The sequence below is a fragment of the Falco naumanni genome, chromosome 8, assembly GCF_017639655.2.
Source record: "Falco naumanni isolate bFalNau1 chromosome 8, bFalNau1.pat, whole genome shotgun sequence".
Lineage (NCBI taxonomy): Eukaryota > Metazoa > Chordata > Aves > Falconiformes > Falconidae > Falco > Falco naumanni.
In genome coordinates, this window is record NC_054061.1 from 26,910,355 (window position 1) to 26,932,497 (window position 22,143).

Below are 22,143 nucleotides of genomic sequence, written 5' to 3' on the forward strand. Positions count from 1 at the left end.
AAAGCCATTTACAGAATTACAAAACAACTTTGCCACAAAGACAAATAAAAAGAATTCTAAGATGACCACAATATCTTTACAGACTCAGTTTGGGGTGCTATATTCCTCTTATTTAACATCTGTTAATATCCCCTTTTCTGTTCCATTACTTCTGAGACAGCTTAAGATCAATATACAATACTTCAGCAAATGGATGATATTAAATAAAAAAGAATACCAAATATTTCCTAATGATATGCTCCGTTGTTTCTGTCTCAATAAATATCATCATGTGTTGTTAAGCTGCTGCCCTTCCTGCACCTTTTCAACATATGGGAGGTGGAGAAAATGACCCAAAATGCCTTAAAGAATTAGCATAGAAATAAGAAAGTGGAATTATTGTGTGGGGTTTTGTGTTTGGGTTTGTTTGCTTTTTAGAATAATATTAAAGATGGGAGTATGTATGTGCAAATATTTGAGTTTCTAAATAATAATAAAAAATACTCTGAGCTAACAATATTAGAAACTATAAGGAAAAGTAATTCTGACTATAACATATAGGTTCTATAATTTTCTTAATTGGAAGAATTCAAAGCTCCTGAACATACCTAATCCTGAAAAGTTTGTGTAGGTAAAAGTACCACTGATACCAGCATTTCTTTAATGAAACTGTATTTGCATATTCATTGTCTTTTAATAGAAAACTCTTTATGACTCATTCCCCCTAGATTCTTTGAACGTCAAGGAAAATTTTGTTAAATTTTGTGATCACTTTTACTTATAAAATTTGATATTAAAATTAAAAACTCCTTAGTATGGACAAAGACAAGACAAAAACATGGTTGCATTCCTTTATACCAAGTATTAATACTGATGAAACATCAGTCCGGTACAACCGAATTAACAGCAAAGTCAAGCTATATAAATTGCTTTGTACCTTCTGAAATTATTCTTTTTATTGATTAATCAAAGTCCTTCAAATCCCTTAACATCTTGAGGCATCCAAAGCCTCATGTATTTATTCTTTAATAAAAGCGTGTGTAACATTTACATTATACACATTTAAAATAACAAGAGTGATTTATCAGTTCTATAGAGCAATTGCTTACCGTGTGGTCCTGTGTACTAATGATGTCTGCAAGCGTTAAGTTATGTTGGGAATGATTTCTTCTATGACGATTTACCTTAAAAAAAATAATAACAATTAAAAAAAAAAAAATCAAGGATTTCAATTCAGAGAGGATTCAAATACATGCAGGTATAAAGATGGACCAACAAATTTAATTACTGGGCATGCACAGCATGCATTGGATGGAGTTTTGGAAACCTGATTTCTTTCAGGACTGCATTTCTGTGAAAACTGGTGTCCCTCTGAGCCCTGTGTGTTGGAAACGTACAGCTACTAAATTCTAAACACCTCTGGTGTGAATGTGCTCGTGATGTCACATTGGCAAATTTACCTCAAAATTAAGCAACTGATAAAAATCATTTTGCATTATGACTTTTCCATCAGGAATCTCAAAAACTGCTTAACTGCTTAGGTGGTCTTAGACCCATTTTACAGAAATGGGAAAGATGCTAATTATAACCTCAAGGCCACAAAGCAAGTCAAAGAAGCAGCTAGGAAAATACTTGGGAACAAGCACATAATACATCCAGCATGTTTAAACCGCTTTAAAAGCTGTTTCTAAAATCTCCGTGACTGGAAAACTACAGTAATACAGGACTCTGATTCTACAATCGTTCCCAAGTACTGAGCCCTCGGTTTCCTCTAGTTCCCTCTTTTTGAGAAGGAAGCCAGTATAACCATCTGTGACTTAACTCTGGATAATTATTGCATTATACCAGAAATTATTAAGACTAAATAAAAGTTTCATCACAAACCAAGCATTTGGCAGAGCTCCATAGCATTTTACTTGCTTACAAATCTGAACAAAGAACAGGTCACCCAAGAGTGTGTGTATATATATGTAAAAAACTTCTACTGTTTAAATTCAATGTCAATCAATAATAATATAATGTGGAGTTGAGATCCTGTAAAATTCATTTATTATCTCCTCTTTTAACTGAAGCCAAGAAGCAAACAACAAAATATAGTCTCAGCTAGTTTCCACTGTATTCATCATAATGCATTCTCTTTTTCCCTATTAAAACAGAGTTAACCAAAAGTAATAATGTATTCTGTTTATATTCAAGTGTCTGAATATAGAAAATGTTCTTAATTAATCCAGAGGGCCACGCTCAAAAAACAGTTAAACATATTATGATCCCATATTTTTTCTCCACACATTGCTTTCATGTTTATTTGTAAGCACTAACATTTTTAAGCCTTGAAATCTATATCCTAGATATTGCTCTACTCTCCTAGTCAGAGCTAATGAGCTTAATGAATTACCAGTTCTAAATTTAATACAAACGTTTCAAAGAAAGAGATAAAACATTCTTCACAATTCAAAAGTTTCTCTGACCTATTTATGAAGAATATCACTTAACAATTTCATTAAGGGTGAGTAACAGCTGGTGACATGGCTGTGTCCTAAAGTGTTTTTCTCTCTTAATATTCTGCATCTTAAGCAATCGAGCTTTCATAAGAAATACTTTAGTTAGTGGCAGTCCCTCCTTTGGGGAGAAAAAAAATGTCAGACCACATTTTCTGTATTTTGCAATCTTGTTTTCAGGAGTGTCATGTTCCTGTTTTATTAGCATGTAGGGTAAACAAGAATGATTTGCTGATGCTATTGAGAGAACTTCTAAGATTACAGTCTTTCTATTTAGATTTTGGGTGGAACTTAATATTAATGCAGGCAGAGGCATGTATATAAATTCAAAATAAATTAATTCAATTTATCTTTATCTTTACTGTTCAACAACTCTGAAGGTTCTATAGTGCTCAAGACATATAACTAAACTATTCGGGTCTAGATCATAGAAAGTCTTTCTTACTCAGATCCCCCATTCTAATTATTCCTTAACATACAACAGAGCACATTGCCCAACTACACTTTCTAAAATATATTTTTCACTCATCCAAATTGAATAACAAGACACACCATCACTCCACAGTATCTATTTTAACATTCAGCTGCTCTCTCCAGGAACTATACGTGTCTGTTGGGGGCCTTATATGCAACTTTACAAAGTGTACAGCACTGATCAGAGCTTTCTGTCTGGTTCAGTGATCAGAGCATTAGCAAAAGAAATGCTCATGTTTGATACATGCTAAAAAAGAGTATTTCAGAAGCACTAAATCCATCCACAACCAAATGAAGAAGATAGTGAAAAATACGATGTTCGTAGCACTAGCAAGTTAATGGTGATATTTTAATAAAAAGACAATAGTAAGATTTCCAGAAAATACAAAAGGACCAAAAAAATATTAAATTCTACTTATGGATGCTATTACATGCTTCAAAACCCTCGTCACTGTATGCAAAGCAGAAAGGAAAACCCCATGTGTACAAGGGGAAAGAATAGACCTCTTACCTAGTTATTTGATATGATAAGTTTGCTAAAAAGGTGCTTCCTTTATAGTGCAAAAATAAAAGGAATTGCTTTGGAACCCAGCAATGAACAATCTCACACAAGAAAGTCCTGAAGCTCCAAAGTCTGACTCTAGTTATAGAAATACAACCAAAACCCACAGTTATGTACGACAAGATCAAGCTCTTCTGGAAAAACACCCCAAATATTTGGCTTACAAATGGAATTGATGGAAACTTCAACAAAGTTCTTATTTGTTCCTACCAGCCTTCTGGTTCAGAAGTAGAACTTTAAAAAAAAAAAAAAAATCAAAACAGCTTGAAAAAACACTCAGCAGCAACAGAGGCAATATAGTCTTGAAGACTGATTGTATAAAGTTCCAGCAGGCCTTATATACATTTGGTCTTAAATATATTTTGCAAATACCGCTGAATGAGTTTGTCATATCACTGCCTTTACGATATATTCAGTTCAGTGGTAAAATGTCCTTAGCAGAACCTGGGTGACAATAGTCAATATAGTCACGTTTTGATATACTCACAATTTTCGGTGTTGTACAAAAATATTCAAAGGGAAGCATAGGCTCAATTATTCTTATTCTTTCATTCAGATTTTAATACATAGGTCATAAAGGATATATTTTGAGATTTCTTTTTTCTCTATAGCTCCATTCGATTACCCTAATAAACTGAACCTAAATAACAGCTGTCACAAGTCCTCTACCTCACCTCCCAGGGTATGATGAAAGGCAGGGATTTACAGGAGAAGTTTGTGAGATCCCTTTTTGGGAAAGGCAGCTTATCAGCAGTTTTCTGATTTGATGAACATTCTTCAGTCAGCAACAATGTCACCTGCAGCATTAAAAATCCACTCTGCGAGCGCTTGCAAGTCTGTGGGCAAGTCTGGTTTTGTTAAATTCAGCCTCAGCAGCCCCCCCTTTCCCTTAGCTAAAGGGTATCCATCTCCTACCAGAGTTATTTCAGCATCTAAGCACTAATCCGTCATCATCCTTCCGACAAAGGCAAAGCCTCCATTACATATGCCTGGTATCTGGGCGTGAAGGGACAACCATCTGACAACTGCTGGTTTAACACTGATGAAGTAAAATACAATAACCTGGTGTTTAATTTCATTTCTTTCCATGTTCCTATTTGTTCTTGAAATTCCCCCTTTTTGCAGGAGTTCATCACGACTAACTCATTGCTACTCTTCAAATAGTGTGGCGTTGATTATAAAAAAAGACTTGGAAGACTGATTTGGATTTGATTTCCCATTACAAGCATATTTCTGACCTAATTCATCTGGTCAATGAGAAGCAGCATAGCATACTTCTTTTTAATTCCAACCAAACTTAAAAACAACCAGCATTTCTCCAAAGTCCCAGAAAGGCTGCTCTAGAGCAAAGTACAATTAATTATTTCCTGAACCATCATTCTGAATTCACTTGTATCCTTAAATAATTAAGCTAATTTTAAGACCTTTCTAGGTGGTTTCCAAACTTATCAAATAATTATTTGATATATGTATATAATTTATATATATAAATTATTTCCCAGAGATTCTGTACCCAGAAACATCATCTACAGGTAGCCTGGGCAAACCACAGTTTGCTCAAACGAACAGCACCTGAGACAGCAGAGCTGTGAGGAACCCTAGGATGACACCTACCTGCTGTTTCCTTCATCAGTCCCTGCAGTGCTCCACCAAGGAGAAGGTTCTCATGAAGGTTTTAAGATTTCTACCAAAAATATTGTCACGCTGTTCATGCTTTGACCTTTCTTTTTAGGGGTCTTACTATGGTTTCGTTTCATCCTACCCACACTGCAATCACATATGTGGAGATTCCTTTATAAACCAAAAAAAGAGAGAAGGCTCCTACTGTTGAGCCTCTACTACTGCGTGTTGCCATGCTCTGGACCTGATCCAGAAAAGCACTCTGCAATGGGCTTAAGTGTTTTTCTGGATCAGGGCCAGGACACTCCATTCTTTACAGGATCAAACTTACTGGTGGCAGCTTGAAAGTTTGCAATAAAAGTACAAACTAGTCACATAAACTTTTTGTGAAACCCATTCCCTCTGAGAAGGAGGGGTGATACCTGATTTAGTGATGCCTGTGGTCATTTCGCTCCCAGTCACTCCCACACTGCAGTGACAGCTCATAATTGCTTAGAGAAACTTCACAAAAATGTATCATAGTGTTCCTTAAATGGCCCCATCCCTTGAAAGACACCTAGGCAATGGCAAGAGAAAGGAAAATCCTGCAACATTTCACTCACTGCCGTGCTCAGAGCGATTTCCTTTGTTTTAAAGATCCAGTGTTGGGCAGTGTGGCATGTCCATCATTGTCCACAGAAATTATTTGGGAACACCTCTGATGTGATATGGTTTCTCTTCTGTCGTGAAAGACACTGAGAAAATCCCACAGGGCTGCCCGCTTGAAGATGATCCTTTGTCATCTCAGCAGATAAAGGGGTTTGGACCATCCTGAAGAAACGGAGTCTGTCAAGAAACAGCAGGAGCAATCCGCTTTCCCCCAGCCCACTGTTGGGGTGCCCTCAGTGCATCAGAGCTGTGCAGTGGCTCAGCAGAAGACCCTGTTCAGCCCTCATGAAAGCTCCTGTGTCCCAGTGGGCGCCTTGCCCACAGACACAGCCACTGGTGCTCCTGGCTTGTGCTGGAGCCCTCCTAACACCGTCTTTCAGAGGGTTACATTAAAACCACACGGCTTGTTTTTTTCCCACCTTGCCTGTCCCAAAGAGATTTTTTCAGAAGAAAAGGTAATGGAGACTACAAGGCAGTATAACATCCCATTAGCTCGCTCTGGATTTTCCTTTTTTTTTCCCCCTAAGGTTTACAAAGAGAGGCACGAAGCACAGTTTCAGTCCTGCCCCCGACAGCCCGTGCTTGCTCCTCACCCTCCATTCCTACCTAAGCCCCCAAAACTCGTTACTATGCAGGTGACCAAATGCTTTGCTCAGGAACAGGAGCTTGCACGGATAGAGCTTTTGTGCACTGGCTACAGACCAGATAATCTCTCTATGCATCATTTAATAAGAAAACCACTTCACAGTCCTTACAGGCTCCAGTTATATATGACACACTCTCAGCAGAATCTGAAATCGGGGGCAAGGGGGGTGGGGGTGGGAAGCCAGCGGGATTGCGTTGCATTCCCCCTGCATGTCTCCCTTTGAGCACGCTGCCCTCTATACTCAGTTCAGATCTCCTGAGCCTGGGAAAATAATGATAATGGTTTTGCTTCCCTTGACCTCTTGCTCCCTTATAAATCAGAATCCTATAGACCTTTCCCACAGCGTGAGGGTCCTCCTTCGTGCTCCAGCCTGTGAAGGTGGGTATTTTTTATCAAGGCAATTTAATCACGTGGGCGTGCTCCCTGACTTCAGAGCTTGCTGTAGACAAGCACCGTGGCACTTTTGCTGCTGGAGCATCTTGATTTATTCAGCCACTTCATTCATGAAATTAGAGCAAAATAATTATTCAGATCTGAGTTTAAATTTCAGTAAGCATTAAGATGAACAGATCCTCTGTGATCAGAGGATAAAGAGCCATGGGTTTGATTACAAAGCATGCTCTGTTTGAAACCATGTCACCTTCTCTCCCAAAATAGCTGAAGGGATGATCCAAATTTGGGCTAGACTGTATGGGCTGACATTTGAACTCCAAGGATAAGCCTACATCAGGTACCAGGTACTTTTCTCTGTTAGCAGCTTGCTGTTTCCTAGGAGCAAATTTTCCCTTGAGTGGGAGCCCTTTTGTTCCTCTCTAGCTACTCAAATGGACTTTGAAATTTGTCCAATTGATTCTTGCTTTGAGGGAGTCCCAGCTGATGTGGTTGGCTTCATTTTTAGCCTTCTCAGGAGTAGGAGATCTGCCAAAACCATATGTAGGAGAGGAGACAGCTACAAAAAGTTCTTACCAGCCATATGAATTCAAGAAATCCTAAAGGCTGCTCTAAACTTGACAGCAGGTCGCTCAGATTCCCGTACCTGGGGATCAAACTATCACAAAGGGACCAACAGCTGCGCTGCCTCTAATCCTCAGTATTTCCAGCTGGAAATCAAACTGGAACCTGGTCTCAAAGCTTCAATATGCTTTAATTGTATTAAATACAATACTCATTAATTCAAGAACAGAACATTTAAAGTGAGACCTCTGATACGTTTGTAGTAGCCTTTTCTGCTACAGCCTGTAATAGGTAACAAAACACAGCAACGTGTACACTGTGACAGTATTCATCTAACCATACACAAAAATATATATTGTAAAATAAAATATGTTGATTAGTTTCCTATTCAGATTTTTCTATTCATCATGCAGTCGTTACTTTTGGACCATCAAGATATTATAATATATTAATCTTAACTACTGCAGGTGCTTTGATAAAATTACAGATGACTAGTGCACCAATGATAGAGGAAATACAGACAAAACCCAGAAGGAACAAAAAGGCAATAGACATCAGTATTTCACTTCTTTGCCTGACATCTACATGTGCAAAATGTGTTCTTTGATGTTATGTCCATAAATGGTAAAAATCAAAGTTAATACAGAGAGTAATGATAGATTATCTTTTTATGTCCCCTTTGGATCTTAGAAAAATAAAGACAATAAATGTGAGAACTCAGCTATGACAGCAAAGCGTGACAGCACCTTTGAACTTGAGACTGAGACTGCACCCCACAATAGTATTCTCAAGGTAAGGGGCAAGCAAAAAAAATAAAAAATTAAAAAAAAAATCATTACAACTTAGTAAGTAAATGTGCAAAAAAATCCAAAAGAATTGCCTTTACCAAATTACATCCAGCACATACACTGCAATCAAAATGCACTCAAAAGCTCTGTCTCTCCTGAAAGGACTGTCTTAACAGAAAAAGCATAATTAACATTGATGTCACACTCCTGCAAGTCATCAGTTACTGTATAACATATAAATACCCTTGTATAAAATATTATTATATTCCTAGACAAATGCTCAGTCCTCTCTAGTGGTCTCTACATTAGTGCATCTCTTTATCCTGCTTACCTAATTCTTTCCTTCGGATTTAAACAAGCCAAAGACTCACCTTATGCTACTGCAGAAGCAATTTTTATTTTTGAAGGTTAATCCACTCAGCAGGATTTAGGGATGGCACTTTTGCTTGGTCGTAGGCATGTTGGCTCAGGCCAGACAGCTGTTTGGACATTCTCCACTGGGAATCTTGCCCTCAACACCCACAGTTGATGCACATACATGGTCTACTGGCTGCCTACTTCCATGCCCATCTGTTCAGATGGCATGGTGCCCACTCACAAGTTCGCTGGATCCTTGCCCTTAGTGTGTAGATGCCAGGCAATGATGGGCTTAGATGGGCAGCCTGCAAAATACTGAAAGTGATCATTTTTTTCCTGTAGGAAGTCCTTCCTCTGCGATAGCACTGAAGCATGGACACCACATGCTACCCTACACTTAATAACACCTGTGGACATATGTGTGCCAGAAACACAAAGGGAAGGGGGGAATGTACCGGGGGGGAAAAATACAAAATGGAACGATACAAAAAGATAGCGAAGATTCTCATGTAAGAATATGCTCTACATTGTCAATGGCGATGAAGGGATAACTGGAATAACTTGGAACAAACTGGCTCAAGCATCAGAGCACCGTAGCTGTGGCCACACAAGCCAGAGCACAGCCTACTATAGTGTGCTTCTGGTACCCAACTTAAAACTACCTTGGGCACTGCATATCACCCGGTGGCCATAGGGTATAAAAATCGAAGGCAGATTATACCGAAACCAGTGTGAACCAAATCCAGACTTGTTTACAATTATTTACCTTCAATATGTATTCCATATATACCGCACTGCAGAAAATGTTCCATGGCAAACAATGGCACCAGTAAAGGTAGATAGTAAAAAAAAAAGGTCATTTAACAAAGATTAATTTTAATTTGTGTCATTGCCCTTGGAAATAATAACAACTGAGAAAACCCTACTTGGTGACAGAGGATTTTTTTTATTATAAAAAATTAATAGAAAATAGAAGCTTTTTTTTTTTTTTTTTTAGTCCAAAAGCCAATCTTACTGCAGATATTTTAGGACAAAGCAGCAACATTAAAATTAAGACATAATTTTCTTCCCAAATATCATTTGATTAACAGCAAATCAACAGAAAATTTTATTATTTTAATAAGCTGCTTAAAAAATAATATTTTGTTAACTGTTACAAAATAATGTATTTCATTAAAATTTTAATTGAAATTATTTCAATAACTTTGTATGTGGATGTAAATCCCATGGTATTTTTACAGGCCATTCGTAGTTCTTTAGCTGTCCTTCATACACTGTATGGGAGTCGTTAGAAAAGTTACATACTATAGTTTCTGCTCTTTGATTAGATAACTGAAACTTTTAAAAGAAGAAGGAAGAGAAAAATCAAAGCAATCGCTGCACCAGAGAATATTTCCAACGGAGTCTTCCAGGACTCCTCCTTCCTGCCAACACTCTGGCGAACAAACTATCACACTTACAAACACTCATGGAAAATTAATAAAACGAGATGCAAATACCCACGAAACATATTCACAAAATTATACTAACAAGTGTTTTTCTCTTTTTGCTTCCCCTTCCCCTTGCTGAGCACACTCTACTACTGCTCTAACCATTATGGATGCTTGCTAGCAGGCTAAAAAGAGATATAAAAGCTCCAGCATGGCTGGATCTGCAGCCTGGCTTGGGGCTCTCATCTAGTCAGCAGTGGAAGCCTGTGCTGGAAGGCACATTTAAGCTGTGTCTAACTTAGTGTTTACTCTGGGGTGACTGGATTTGAGTGTGCTGTCCCTACCCTAGAGAATTGTTTGCTGCACGGAGACATCAGTCTTGTCTTTGAGCATGCTCCGCCGAATCAGTCATGTGTGACTACTTGATCTGTTTTGGTCTGGACATATTGTCAAATTGTCGTGTCCAAGTTTCACAGGAGCAGTGCCGAAAAAGTCCTGGCTCCAGAATGAAATTAGATTTATAAGGAACACAAGCCAAAAAAAGTCGCTATGAACATCAAAAATCAAAGAAACTGAATAGAAACTATTTTGCCCTGACTTCAAAGTTTTCTTCAGCTTCTTTAATCTGAAGGGGAAAAAACCTGCAAACACTACCTCTCCTTTCTAACTTTTAGGTTGTGATTCCAGGCAAGGCAGAGCTAAAACATTGGCTTTTACAATAGAAAGTCCTTTGTTTTTGTCAGTACAGGAATTTTCACAAAGTACATTTTTAATGTGATTGAAAGGAATATCTTCTAACACAGGTCACAGCTGACAACCCCACAGCTAAATCTTATTAAAAACTATTCAGAGACCAAAATGAGAGACTGTAATACAGAACCACTTGGATACCTGTCAGATTGATAATATCTAGATGGCCATCTAACTTGCCACCTGCTCTCCCTTCCCTTTGCACTAATAACCTAAGCTATCCTATGAATGTGTTGGGTTTTTTTTTCCAGCACTGTTGGCTCATATTAGTCTCTCATATCATCACAACTTGTAATCTGTTTTTTTTAAAAAAAAAAAAACCAACAGTATTTATTAGCATTGTTCAGAGGACCAAAGTACACATGCAACAGAAGAATGAAGCAAAGTTTGCAAACCAGTTTTCCCAGGTGCCATTATAAACACTAACAATGAAAGAACCAGAGTAATCAAGATCATAACTAATCTACTTCAAGTGGCCTTTTAAGTAAACGGCTGCTTTTGCAAAGGTCAATTAGCAGGATGACTCCTCCTTATTCTATTTCACATGACGATATTCAGCTAGGAAAATGAAAATATTTAAAAGCTTAACTTTTTTTCACTCTTCCTTTGAGATTTCTCAGATTTATATTTAATCACAGCCTTGCAGCAAACCAGGTAGGACAGCAGTGATTGCTAATACTGTTACCTAGCTCAGGGATTCTCCACTTGCAATTTGCCTTCACCTCACGCAAAATTAATATCCTAGAACTTTTACCAAACTGCTGACACAGTAAAAGTACTACAATATAAAAGTTAGGTTTTGTTTGGAGGTGGGGTTTGGTGTTTTTTTTAATACCAAAATCAGCTCTTCAAATGTGTATTGGGTTTCAGCATTCGTGATTTCATTCTTTGTCACATAGATTAAAAAAAAATAATAAAAAAGGTTCAACCATTTGTCTTGGCAAAGAACTACAACTGCAAAATGTTATTGTCCATATCGCTTAAGTACTATTTCATTATTTGCCCTTTATAGACAAAGAAACATTTGAAATAATACTTTCCAATAAAGACACTCCCTTTTGTGCTCACTCCACAGATCGGGCTGCGCACTGAAGGGAACACGCAGGAGAAGGCAGTGCACGTTTCTGACCCAAGCACACCGAATCTCCTGGCTTTACTGCTGTGGCATTACACGGACAGCAAACCACATAACGCTAAAGCAGCAGATAAAGAAAAGAAGAAATGGAATTATCCTGTTTGAAACTTCTGAAGCATCTAGACAGAGTGGAAATTGCCCTTGATTTGATTTTCCTCATTCTGTTCTGCTAGAGAAGTCACCCACCTTACATATCATAGAAAGCCCTCATCAAAAGAAAACAAGAATCATCCGCTGCCATCCAAAATGTAGGCAGTGTATAAAGACAGTATCTACTCCAGGTATACTGCCAGAGAAGTCATTTACTTCATATTTATATATATATACACACACACATATGTATAAAATCATTAACAAAAAAAAAACCACAAAAAACAAAAAACCCAAATAGCACATCAAGAAAACAAACAAGCCAAATGTGATTAGAAGCTTTGGTGGTACACAAAAAAAAGAACTTTGACTGCATATTTCAGTGTATGTATACCATGCCGTACATACATATATATACCCCACCGTCAGCAAAGTCAAACACATATCATGTAATGGAGGGGAAAAAGGCTTTGATTTATCACTTGTGTGCTGTGTTTCTTCCTTTTTCATCCCCAGCCCAATGAAGGCTTTTAAATAGCACCTGCCACTGCATCTCTTTGCTTCTCTACCCCTTGACATGGATGAGGAATCAAGATGGCACTGTTTATAGAAATGTTTATATAAATAATTTATCCAAACTAAGCTGGACTTAGCCTAGGAAATTTCTGTTTGATATCTCCCTGGAAGGGATCCATTTCTTATTCGAAGGCATGAAAAAATGATGAATTTACCAATTCTCTTGGTAGTTTCCCACTAGTCTTTGCAAAATGTACTGTAACTCTCATTATATTTTGGGGGGCTTCCAACTTTCAGACATTTCATCTTGTATTGCCTTCTTCTGCTACATTAAAGAACTGTTTGGTACCCAGTGGTGTCCCTTAATGTCAGTAAGTAGGAAATCAATTGCCTTCCAGTTTCTTTCAGATAATTTAAACATGTTGAGGTCTGTAGGTCCTTCATCGGCAAGACAAGTCTCCTAAGTTCCCTTTCTTTTTTCCCCTCTTCCTTGAAAAATATTCAATATTTCAATATCACTTTTCATTTTAGTTTTCTTTTCATTAGTGGCACTGAGACATGAACATTTACCATCTCCCTTCTCCATTATTGCTCACAAGGGTCAGCTCAAATATTTTGACACCAAAGCACCTATAGCTTTGTTTTGCAGTAAAATCTCAGAATATAGTTCCTAGTTCTAGGAACAGCATGGCCTGTGTTTCCCATATATACATATATTTGGATAAATTAAAATGCACTTTCAGCCATTAAGCAAGCTGGATCACTCTCTACAAATGCCGTTACCCAGACCTATTTGCCAGTCCATCAATCTCTGCTTTATTTTAAAACATTATTTGAACTGTTCTATTTACTTCCATATCATGGATAAGAGTGATTAGTGTCAAGCTTAGTACTAGTCCCTGGAGAACAACTCTAAAAATTCACCCAGTCGATGATGATTTCACAGGGACTCCTTCCTGAAACGTGTAAATTAATCAGTTCTTAATCCATTTAACATGTGCTTCACTGATACAGCACATAGCTAATATTTAATCAGAATGTCACGTACTATTAAGTCAAGTGACTTACAAACTTTCACTACACTTCACAAATATGGCTGCCTTTTTCAACCAGAGGTGCATAAAAAAAAAATGCCATTTTGTTGTGATTCTTTAAATTTGTTTTTTATTCAGTCATGAAGTTTGACGTCAATGATCCTCCTAACTTTATTTTTTAATTAATAAAACCCTGCAACAAATTTTTCATTAGTAGACCCAATACTCTGTTAGGTTAATCTGACAATAAGTTTTTCTGAGTCATGCCATTTTTCCTTTTTGAGTATTGGCATAATGATTGCCCTTTTTCAAACTTTTGTAATTTCCATGACAGCCCAATATTTATTTATTATTGAAATCAACAGGTACGGAACACCTTAGAAAACTCTTTAAGGCTCTAGCATGACATTTATTTAAACTTCCTAATATCTTGACAAGCGTTGCTATTTTTTCTAAAATTAGCATCACTAGTAGATGCCATTCAACCTGTTTTTTGTCATTAATAGGATGGAAAGTTCATCACCAGTTTCTAGTATGCAAATTATGCATGGTTTAAAAAGAAAAAAAAAAAACCACAACCAAAACCAAACAAGACAAACACCAAAAATCCACACACCCCCCAAATATTTATTGACTGTTCTTCATTTTTCCTGCATCACTATTGACAGCTGCATCATCTTAACAGCGTACCTGTCAGAGCACAGCACTAAACTTTTAAAATTAGAGATAAAACAAGACTCTTGAAATTATTTCTGTGCACAGACTTCAGAACTTAAAGAATTTGGAAAAGCCCAGGACACAGTAAAAGCGTTGCTTGGGTCCAGCATTGCAATGCTTGCAGGATTCTCCTCAGCGATACAATATTTGGGGTGAAGTTTATTACAGGGAAGATTCTGTACACTATTTAGCACCTAGCTGCTTTACACTGTGTAAAGGGCCTCTCTATACCGGGTACCATTAAAAAACCCAGTCAATTATTCAATACATCTCAGTTTGTCACTACCTAGAGTCAGTTACTATAGATTTATAAAATGGTGGATGCACAGCACGTTGTCTTCTAGAAAGACCAAACCTACTGGAATCTACAATTTCCACAAGCTAAAATAATGAAGATAATTTTGTAGTGCACTGCATTTTATACAATCAACTCTTTACCTGTAAGGAAAGTCGCCAGATCAAAGATGAGATAATTTGTCTCATTTATACAGGTGCACATACAATTAGAAAGGCAGAGGTAAGCTGGCATACTGCGTCATACTGATTTTTAAAATATCTGTTTATATCTTCTTGCAGGTTGAAGCATGTGTGTGTGTTAAACTGGAACACAATGGAAGATAAATTTGCTTAAATTATAATTCTTTTCAGCAATTTATTACACATTGCCATAGAAACTGATTTGCAAACTATTTTCTGTGTGGCTCTAGAAGTATCAAAATTTAAACAATGCTCTGAATAAACATCTTAAAACATTCTAATGCCAGTATACAAAGGACCGTTCTCTTCCCAGCTCAAATAGCCAAAATGCTGTAAATGAAGACTGACCTAGAAAAAAAAAAAATCCTATTCCAGATTTGAAGATCATCAGACCCATTACACAAAACCCATCCAGGCACAGATATAGCAGTTGTTGTAAATGTTCAGAAAAATTAGCATAAAGGCACGTGTACGTCTAATAGGTGCTTAAGTATAACCAGTGGGAAGTGGAAATGGCTGTTTGCATATGGCTGCTGTGAGAATTCATCCATTTGGGGTGCAAATGCACATAAAAGCGTGCGATAGTGAATTTTTAACCTAAACTTTATTATTTTAATAATTACTGGAAGATTAAGAGGTAGTCAGATGGCGTAGATGGGCTTTTCTTTTCTTAAAATTGCTTGCATACGCTCTGTAAGTGATATTTTTCTGAGCCTAACACCCTCTGTTTTGTAGGTCATATGGATATCTACAGACTGTGCAGATACTGAAGGCGCTTGTCCTTTAGCCTTCTGCCTCACCACATGATTGAGCATCCATATACCTTACAACCATACACCCTGTCGAGTGTTATTCTCTTACATATCACAATTTACCTCGCTTTCTCCACTCAAACATGCAACCAAGCTGAGCAACAAGCTGCTTCAGCTGCCATGTCATTTCAGTTTTTACACATCTTCTCTTTTTATGTGTGCTTTACATCTCCGTGATGTCTCATCTCCCCGTTCCACTGCCATAGGCTACAAGTCAGGAACAAAGCTCAGGCTCAATGTCAAACAGAGTGAAAATGGGAAAATATCATAGAAGAGAAAATTAATGGGCACAAACACAGCTCTAAAACTTCCATGCTTGTGGGCTTTGCAACTTTCCCTCGTTTCTCGGCAAAAACTGAAGTAGAAGAGAGTAATAGTATTTCTGTAGAAAGTGCCTTAAAATACTATTTAGCTAAGGAAAAAACAAGTCCAAAAATTCAAGGTGGAAGACTTATGCTCGCATATTAAGAAAGAAATAATCCTGTGACGTGTGCAATCCACCCCCTCTCATCCAAAGGATTAACTTTTTTCCACTCTCCATCATTTTCCTACTTTCCCCCTTTCCTTGCCTGACCACTGTGGAGTTTACAATTCCAAAAATGCCTCAGCAATTGATAGTCCTGGGTCTAAGGCCCAGAAATGGACCCCAATGCTGAAATCACAGCACCTCTCTCTGGACCAAGGCCTTTCAGTTAAAACTGGGAAATTTCAAGGTGAAACACAAGTGGAACCTCTCTTGTGTCAACAGATTTGCTAGTTATGTCTTTAGAACAAAAATGTTACTTTTCATCTTTCCTTACTGTTTGGGTGTTTTTTTTTTGTAATGAACATTTTTGTTTTTCTAAGGAAATGACAATGTTTGCATTCTACATTTGGGGGGAAAAAATAAAAAAACCCCAACCCCCCAATACTTTAAAAATATACGTGTTTCCATTGTATGAAGCCGTGGTCTTAGATGTCATTAGCCATTCAGTTACTAGGAAATCTAATTTGTGTCCCAATGTTTTTTAAAAAACAGGGATTGTACATTTCTGTAAAAATGTAGAGGTCCCAGAGCACACTAAAAACAAATTATCTTCTTTTCCTTACACATTATTCTCACACACAGAATTACCTTGTTCTAGAAAACATAATCTTGTTCAGAACCCTGTCTCTGTCATCCCCAGATGAGTTTATTTAAAATAATAAAAAAAAAGAAAAAAACACTAACATTCTTCCTCTTTTTTTAGATCCCCCAAATCAAACACAAGAATAAATTTGACAAGTATTAACTTGGGTATTTTGTTTGGATCCAGATACTTGATTTATCAGTGAAATTATTTATTCAGGAGGCAGCACCATACTTTGAGACCCTGTTTCTTATTTTGTGTAAACCTTAGCTGAACATGTTCTATGTAAGCCTAACAAACCCTTTCACTTTGAAATTGCAGTACTTCATCTTTTCATTATCTGAAGCATATAATTTATATTTTTGAACTAACATGCTACAACTGAGCTTAATGCAAATTATATATATATATCTCTTAACATCTTTCAGATGAGCAAACCAGAGTTGAAAAATAACATGCCTCTTTTTAGGGGGGGTGTGCATTCACGATGCATTTTCAGTCTGTTTATTAAGTAATCATATCTGGGTACAAGTGTCAACACAATTTACGTTTTGAATAATGTGAAGCAGATAACCTCAATTAACAAGTAATTAGAGTCATTTTCCTATTAAGCAGTTTCCCTAATTGTTTTTGAAACCTGGAACTAAAATTGTAATAAATAATAAGCGGCCAAAACATGTCCGTGCATTAGCTTAATCCAGGCTCTTCCACTGGAGGCTGGGAAAAACGCAGCAGAAATAAGGACTGAGGACTCACATGATATTGTGAGATGAGGGAAATGTTTTGTAGCTGTGGACCTGTGCACAGTCTATTCCTTTCTGTTGTTTTGTGGTGGGTTTGCGGGATTCTTTTTCTCAACATTATTCTCTTTCCTCTCCCTTTCCACCCCCATGATTTCTTATATGAACATCTAACGTCTGGAGTATTGGATTTAATCATTACTGTGGACTGACTAGAGCTTATCGGGGGAAAGCCACCCCACAGTGAACATCTAGGGTATCACCTCTGTTGAACTACAGTTTATAGTAGTGCAAAATCATTGGATACCTTACATGCTACCTTGCCAGCATAGCATGCCTGTTTATGTAAAAGAATAAATATGACCTGATTTTCCCAAGTAAAACGATTTGTGGGTTTGCTGCTGGAAAAAAAACAAAACAAAACAAAAAACCCACAAAAATCCCTCCCTTTTCATATCAGTCTTTAAACAGATATATATCATTTATAAAGTACAATAAACAAGCTCAGAGAACATAAAAATTTCATGTATTTCTGCACTTAGACTAGACGAGCTCATGGAAAACACCTATGCTGCACTCTGTCATAGACAAACTAGGGGGTGGGTGGAGATAATCTAGTTAAATAGAAAAAGAAATCCAGCAGCTGCTCCTCACCCTAAGCCAAAACAAACAAGCCAACTAAAAACTAACAGAAAATCCACCCAAAAGTCCCAGGAAAAAAGCCCAAGTGCAATGATGTTCCCTTCACCCAGAGCCTTGCAGGTACGTTTATCACGGCTGTGGCTGGGGAGCTGTACCGGTAGGATATACCATTTTCACCTGAAGGTAAGGAAAGCGAAAGACTCTTTATAGTCCAGGAGGGAACTAAAATACCTGTGACTGCTCCAAAAGGCTTTTAGTTGGTATATATCTAACCAGACTGCCCCCTCCACCCCACAAACTGACACTTTGCTCTTGCCTCTGTGCCGGCAGGACATTTTGCCAGCCTCAGTAGAATACAGAATTTATATTTTCTCCATTTTACAAAAAAAAAAAAACCAAACCAAAAAAAAACCCCAAAACACCAAAACAAGCAAAAAAAAATCAATAAGGTAATACATCAAAACCAGGGCTCTGAAAATAAGAAGTGAAAGTCCTAGGAAGATACACTGAGAAATTCCAGGGAAAACTCTGGCAGGTATGGGAGGACAAGAGCCGTTCAGAAGGACTACAAACATTTAAATAATATAACTTGCTGGAAATTAGGCTTCGTGAGAAATCCCATTGATTTCTTTTAAGTCATTTTATTAAAACGTCTATTAATGCTTGGCTTGCACTTTGTGGCTATGAGAGATGTTGGAATGAAGAGCTATCAAAGGTGGCTATCAAAGTTTTTTTTCTTCTTTCCATTTAACTTTTTCTAACTATTAAGCTGCTCATTTTGTGGAGACAATCATTAGTGACTTTAATGTGAAACAAAGCTTCTGGATAAGAGCTGCTAGCTGAAGATCAATATGAAAGATATCATTTCAGTTACAGCTTTAATAACTGTAACAATAGGGAGCCTGGCATTGCCGGCTTTATGCATTAATGTAATTTAGAATCTACCAGGTACAAATCTTATCAAACATTAGCAGTGGCTGCGTTGGGATTTTCTAGGTAAGGAAACTGTGATAAATGGAAAGTATTTTAAAGGTAAACTTTCATGTAATTAGGCTCATCTGCCATAAAGGCATTAAAGAATTTATGTTAAAAAAAAAAAAAAAAAAAGAAAATAAAAATTTTAAAAACCCACAACAACCCGAAAGAGATTTGTGGAAAGCCATGGCAGTTTTTAAGGAACTGGTGGTGCACGGACACATAACATGCTCAGAACATTCTAGGGTGCCTTTCTTGCTTAGATCATGGTAAAAACCATAAGACCCACAAGACTGAAAGATTAGGAATTCCAGTGAAATTTGGCGCAGTTAAAGATTTTCTACAAATCACAGCCTGTTGAAGTCCGCACCTACCTGGAAGTGGGCTGCAGAGCTTCCAGCTAAACCCCAGGATGAATGAGGAGCTTTTTCCCAGGCTGCCAGCAAAGCACCAACCCTGCAGAGCCGGAGCACCACCCTTCCTCCAGCAGGGCCCCCAGCTCACACAGCTGCAGCAAATTCACCTGTCCCACCCCATCCCTCATGGCCCACCTGTGTCCATGTCACCTCACTGCTTGGTCTGGGCTTTACACGATCACCAGCCCATTGCCCCAGCCTTTCGAGATTTGCGTGGTGCTGTCAGTCTTATTCTCCTGCAACAGCTGATCTAGTCATGGTAATTCTTTTCCGAGCTCTTATATTTCTTGATTAAAATAAAATAAAATAAAATAAAATCACTCCTCAAAAAGAAAAAAAAAAAGAAAATCAGTTCTGAAAATGTTAAAACACAAATTTTGGATCTTCCCTGCATAGTCATTCTTAAAACCTGATGCAACCAATTGGCAGTTTTTTAAACAATTTGTTTAACTTGTGTCCAAATGTCTTCAGGTTTTAGTGCTTACAGGTGGCCACTTTAGATTTACACTTTAATTTTGAGAAAGATCTAAACTGGGAACACTGAATTTTCAGTTTATCATTTGCTGATAAAAAATGGAAAGCTCAAAATTGAAGTAGCCAACTACTGAAAAGAGTTGGCACCTGGCACTTTAATTTTTAAACATTGTTTTTCTGTGTAATGAGGTTATAAAGTAAGAGTCTGACTTCAGGATCACAAGCAAGAAGAATGAGCTCTTAAGGATGACAGAACTGCTGATGTGATGCTCAGTTGGTCCAAACCCCAGGTTTGGTCCAAATAAACACACAAAAGTTTGGATGCTTGTCTGGGTTTTCTACCTGCCTTGGGGCTACAGATGTCATGAGAACAGATTCGCTCATCACAGCTGCAGTACTTCCAGTTCTGGCCACAGATGAGATATCCAGGAAACCAATCTTTCTTGTAGAGCTCTGGGGGGTGGAGGGAAGTAAGGGAAAATGGGACAGGGTATTTCACAATTTTTCATATTTGATTCCAAAACCGGGGGAAGATTCGGCAATTGGAAAGGACAAAACATTTTTTTATTTTTTATTTTTTTGCTTTATTTGGGTTTTGGCTGTACTCTTAAATGCAACTTTTTACTGTCACTCTCAGGCTGTGTGGCAGCTCAGTCCATAGTCATGAAAAGAAAGGCATAACTGTTTCTAAAGTTTAGACATATTCAGTACTGTCCTAAAATAACAAACATAAATTAGTAGTATTGGTCTCTGAAATACAAAGAAAAAAAAAATTTTTTTTTTCCCCCCACAGGCTGTATACTGAAAAATGAAGGTCCTTCTTTCTCTTGGGTTGTAGGACCTTGGCTGCGTTGAAGGGGCAGGTTTCAGTCCTTGCTGTGGCTGTGTGTGCATGCATGCACAGCCCTAAACACAAAATCAGAGATGATCAAGACCTATTTCCATTAAGGCTATGAACCTCACCAAACAAGAAATCAAACAGAAAATAGAATATTACCATGTTAACATGATTGGATCAGATCTTTAAGAAAAAAAAATAAAGAAAAAAAAAAAGGCTGACTTCAAAGGGAATTTGATCTGATTTAGGGCAGGAGAATGCTGCTGTCAACTATTTGTCTAAGAATAGGCACATTGCCTAACAAGGACACTCCACTGTCTGTTTTAAAACCTCATCTCATTGCATTAAACAACATTTAGTAAGCATGTCTGTATATTGTGCAATAGCACATGTATTTAGGGCATGGGCAAAATAATTTGATCTCCATTTCATTGCATCAGTAGTGTAATTATTTCACTGCAGTAATAAAACAAAAAAAAAAAATCACCCTGGTTCTTTACCTCTCCTGTCATGTTGCATCGGGTCACTTTGTGTCACATGATGTGATATAATGTAACTCAATGCAAGGAGACACATGTCCCTTCTCATTGGAAATGTAAAGAAATGGAGCTTACTTTTCCCCTGTGGGAAACTGTGCAGGTCAGGTGCCCAAGACTAGCTATGGGAAGTTTGATATCATCTCAGTTTCAGTACCTACATATTTCAAATCTTACAGCATTTTGAAAGGAAACATGTTAGATGCCATAATTTAGCCATAATACAGTACTTAATAGAGTAAGAGGAATATAATTCCACAGCTTATGTTCCTTGTCACGGTGTGGACTGACACATATTGCCGAAGAGACTCTTTTAAACAATATTTTTAAGCACAGTTTTTCAAATATACACTATAAACCATGAAAGCTCTCGGAGAAACCTAATGCTGCTAAAAGCACATGGGTACAGAATCAAGGGAACAGAACTGATTAATGATGAAGCCAAAACAAGACTTTTTTTTCTAAGAAAAATAGTGAAAGAGTTAAGTACAGAGTATATAGATAAGGAAGACGTACAGGACCTGAGGCCAAGTTGCCCTCTCAGTTACACTAGCATAATTGTGGAATAATCATATTTCAATTAATAGAGTTAATATGATGAGAATAGAATCACCTACGTAATGAGCATGATTGAAACGTAACAGTCGACCCAGCTCTGAGGCAGACTGTAAGGCGTGCAGAGGAACGTGCATCATCCTCAGTCCCATTTCACAGGTAGAGAATCAGAAGAAATGACTAAAAATCTCTTGGCAGGCTGATGTCCAAGCTGGGAACAGGGAAACACAACCAATTCCAGTCCAGCTTCTTCTCCGCTCGGTTGCAATACATCAATACAACAGAAGGCTATCACAGAGGCCAAGTGAAATATTACATACACAAAATATTATCTTTCTGACACCATGGCATGTTGCTATCCCTTCCCTGAA

General features: G+C 37.6%; 1 protein-coding gene and 1 long non-coding RNA gene across 7 annotated transcripts in view; one reads left to right on the top strand and one right to left on the bottom strand.

Annotated features, from left to right (window-relative positions):
• The window catches only part of ARHGAP15 (Rho GTPase activating protein 15), a 348,344-nt gene that overhangs the window by 284,264 nt on the left and 41,937 nt on the right, over positions 1–22,143 (bottom strand). For all 6 annotated transcript variants that reach the window (XM_040603145.1, XM_040603147.1, XM_040603149.1 and 3 more), the window contains one exon: positions 1,089–1,163. In XM_040603145.1, coding sequence (XP_040459079.1) covers positions 1,089–1,163 — 75 coding nt within the window. The remainder of the gene's footprint in view (positions 1–1,088; positions 1,164–22,143) is intronic.
• The window catches only part of LOC121092332, a 30,348-nt gene continuing 26,283 nt past the window's right edge, over positions 18,079–22,143 (top strand). Inside the window, exon 1 of the long non-coding RNA XR_005829267.1 lies at positions 18,079–18,161. This is a non-coding gene — a long non-coding RNA (uncharacterized LOC121092332). The remainder of the gene's footprint in view (positions 18,162–22,143) is intronic.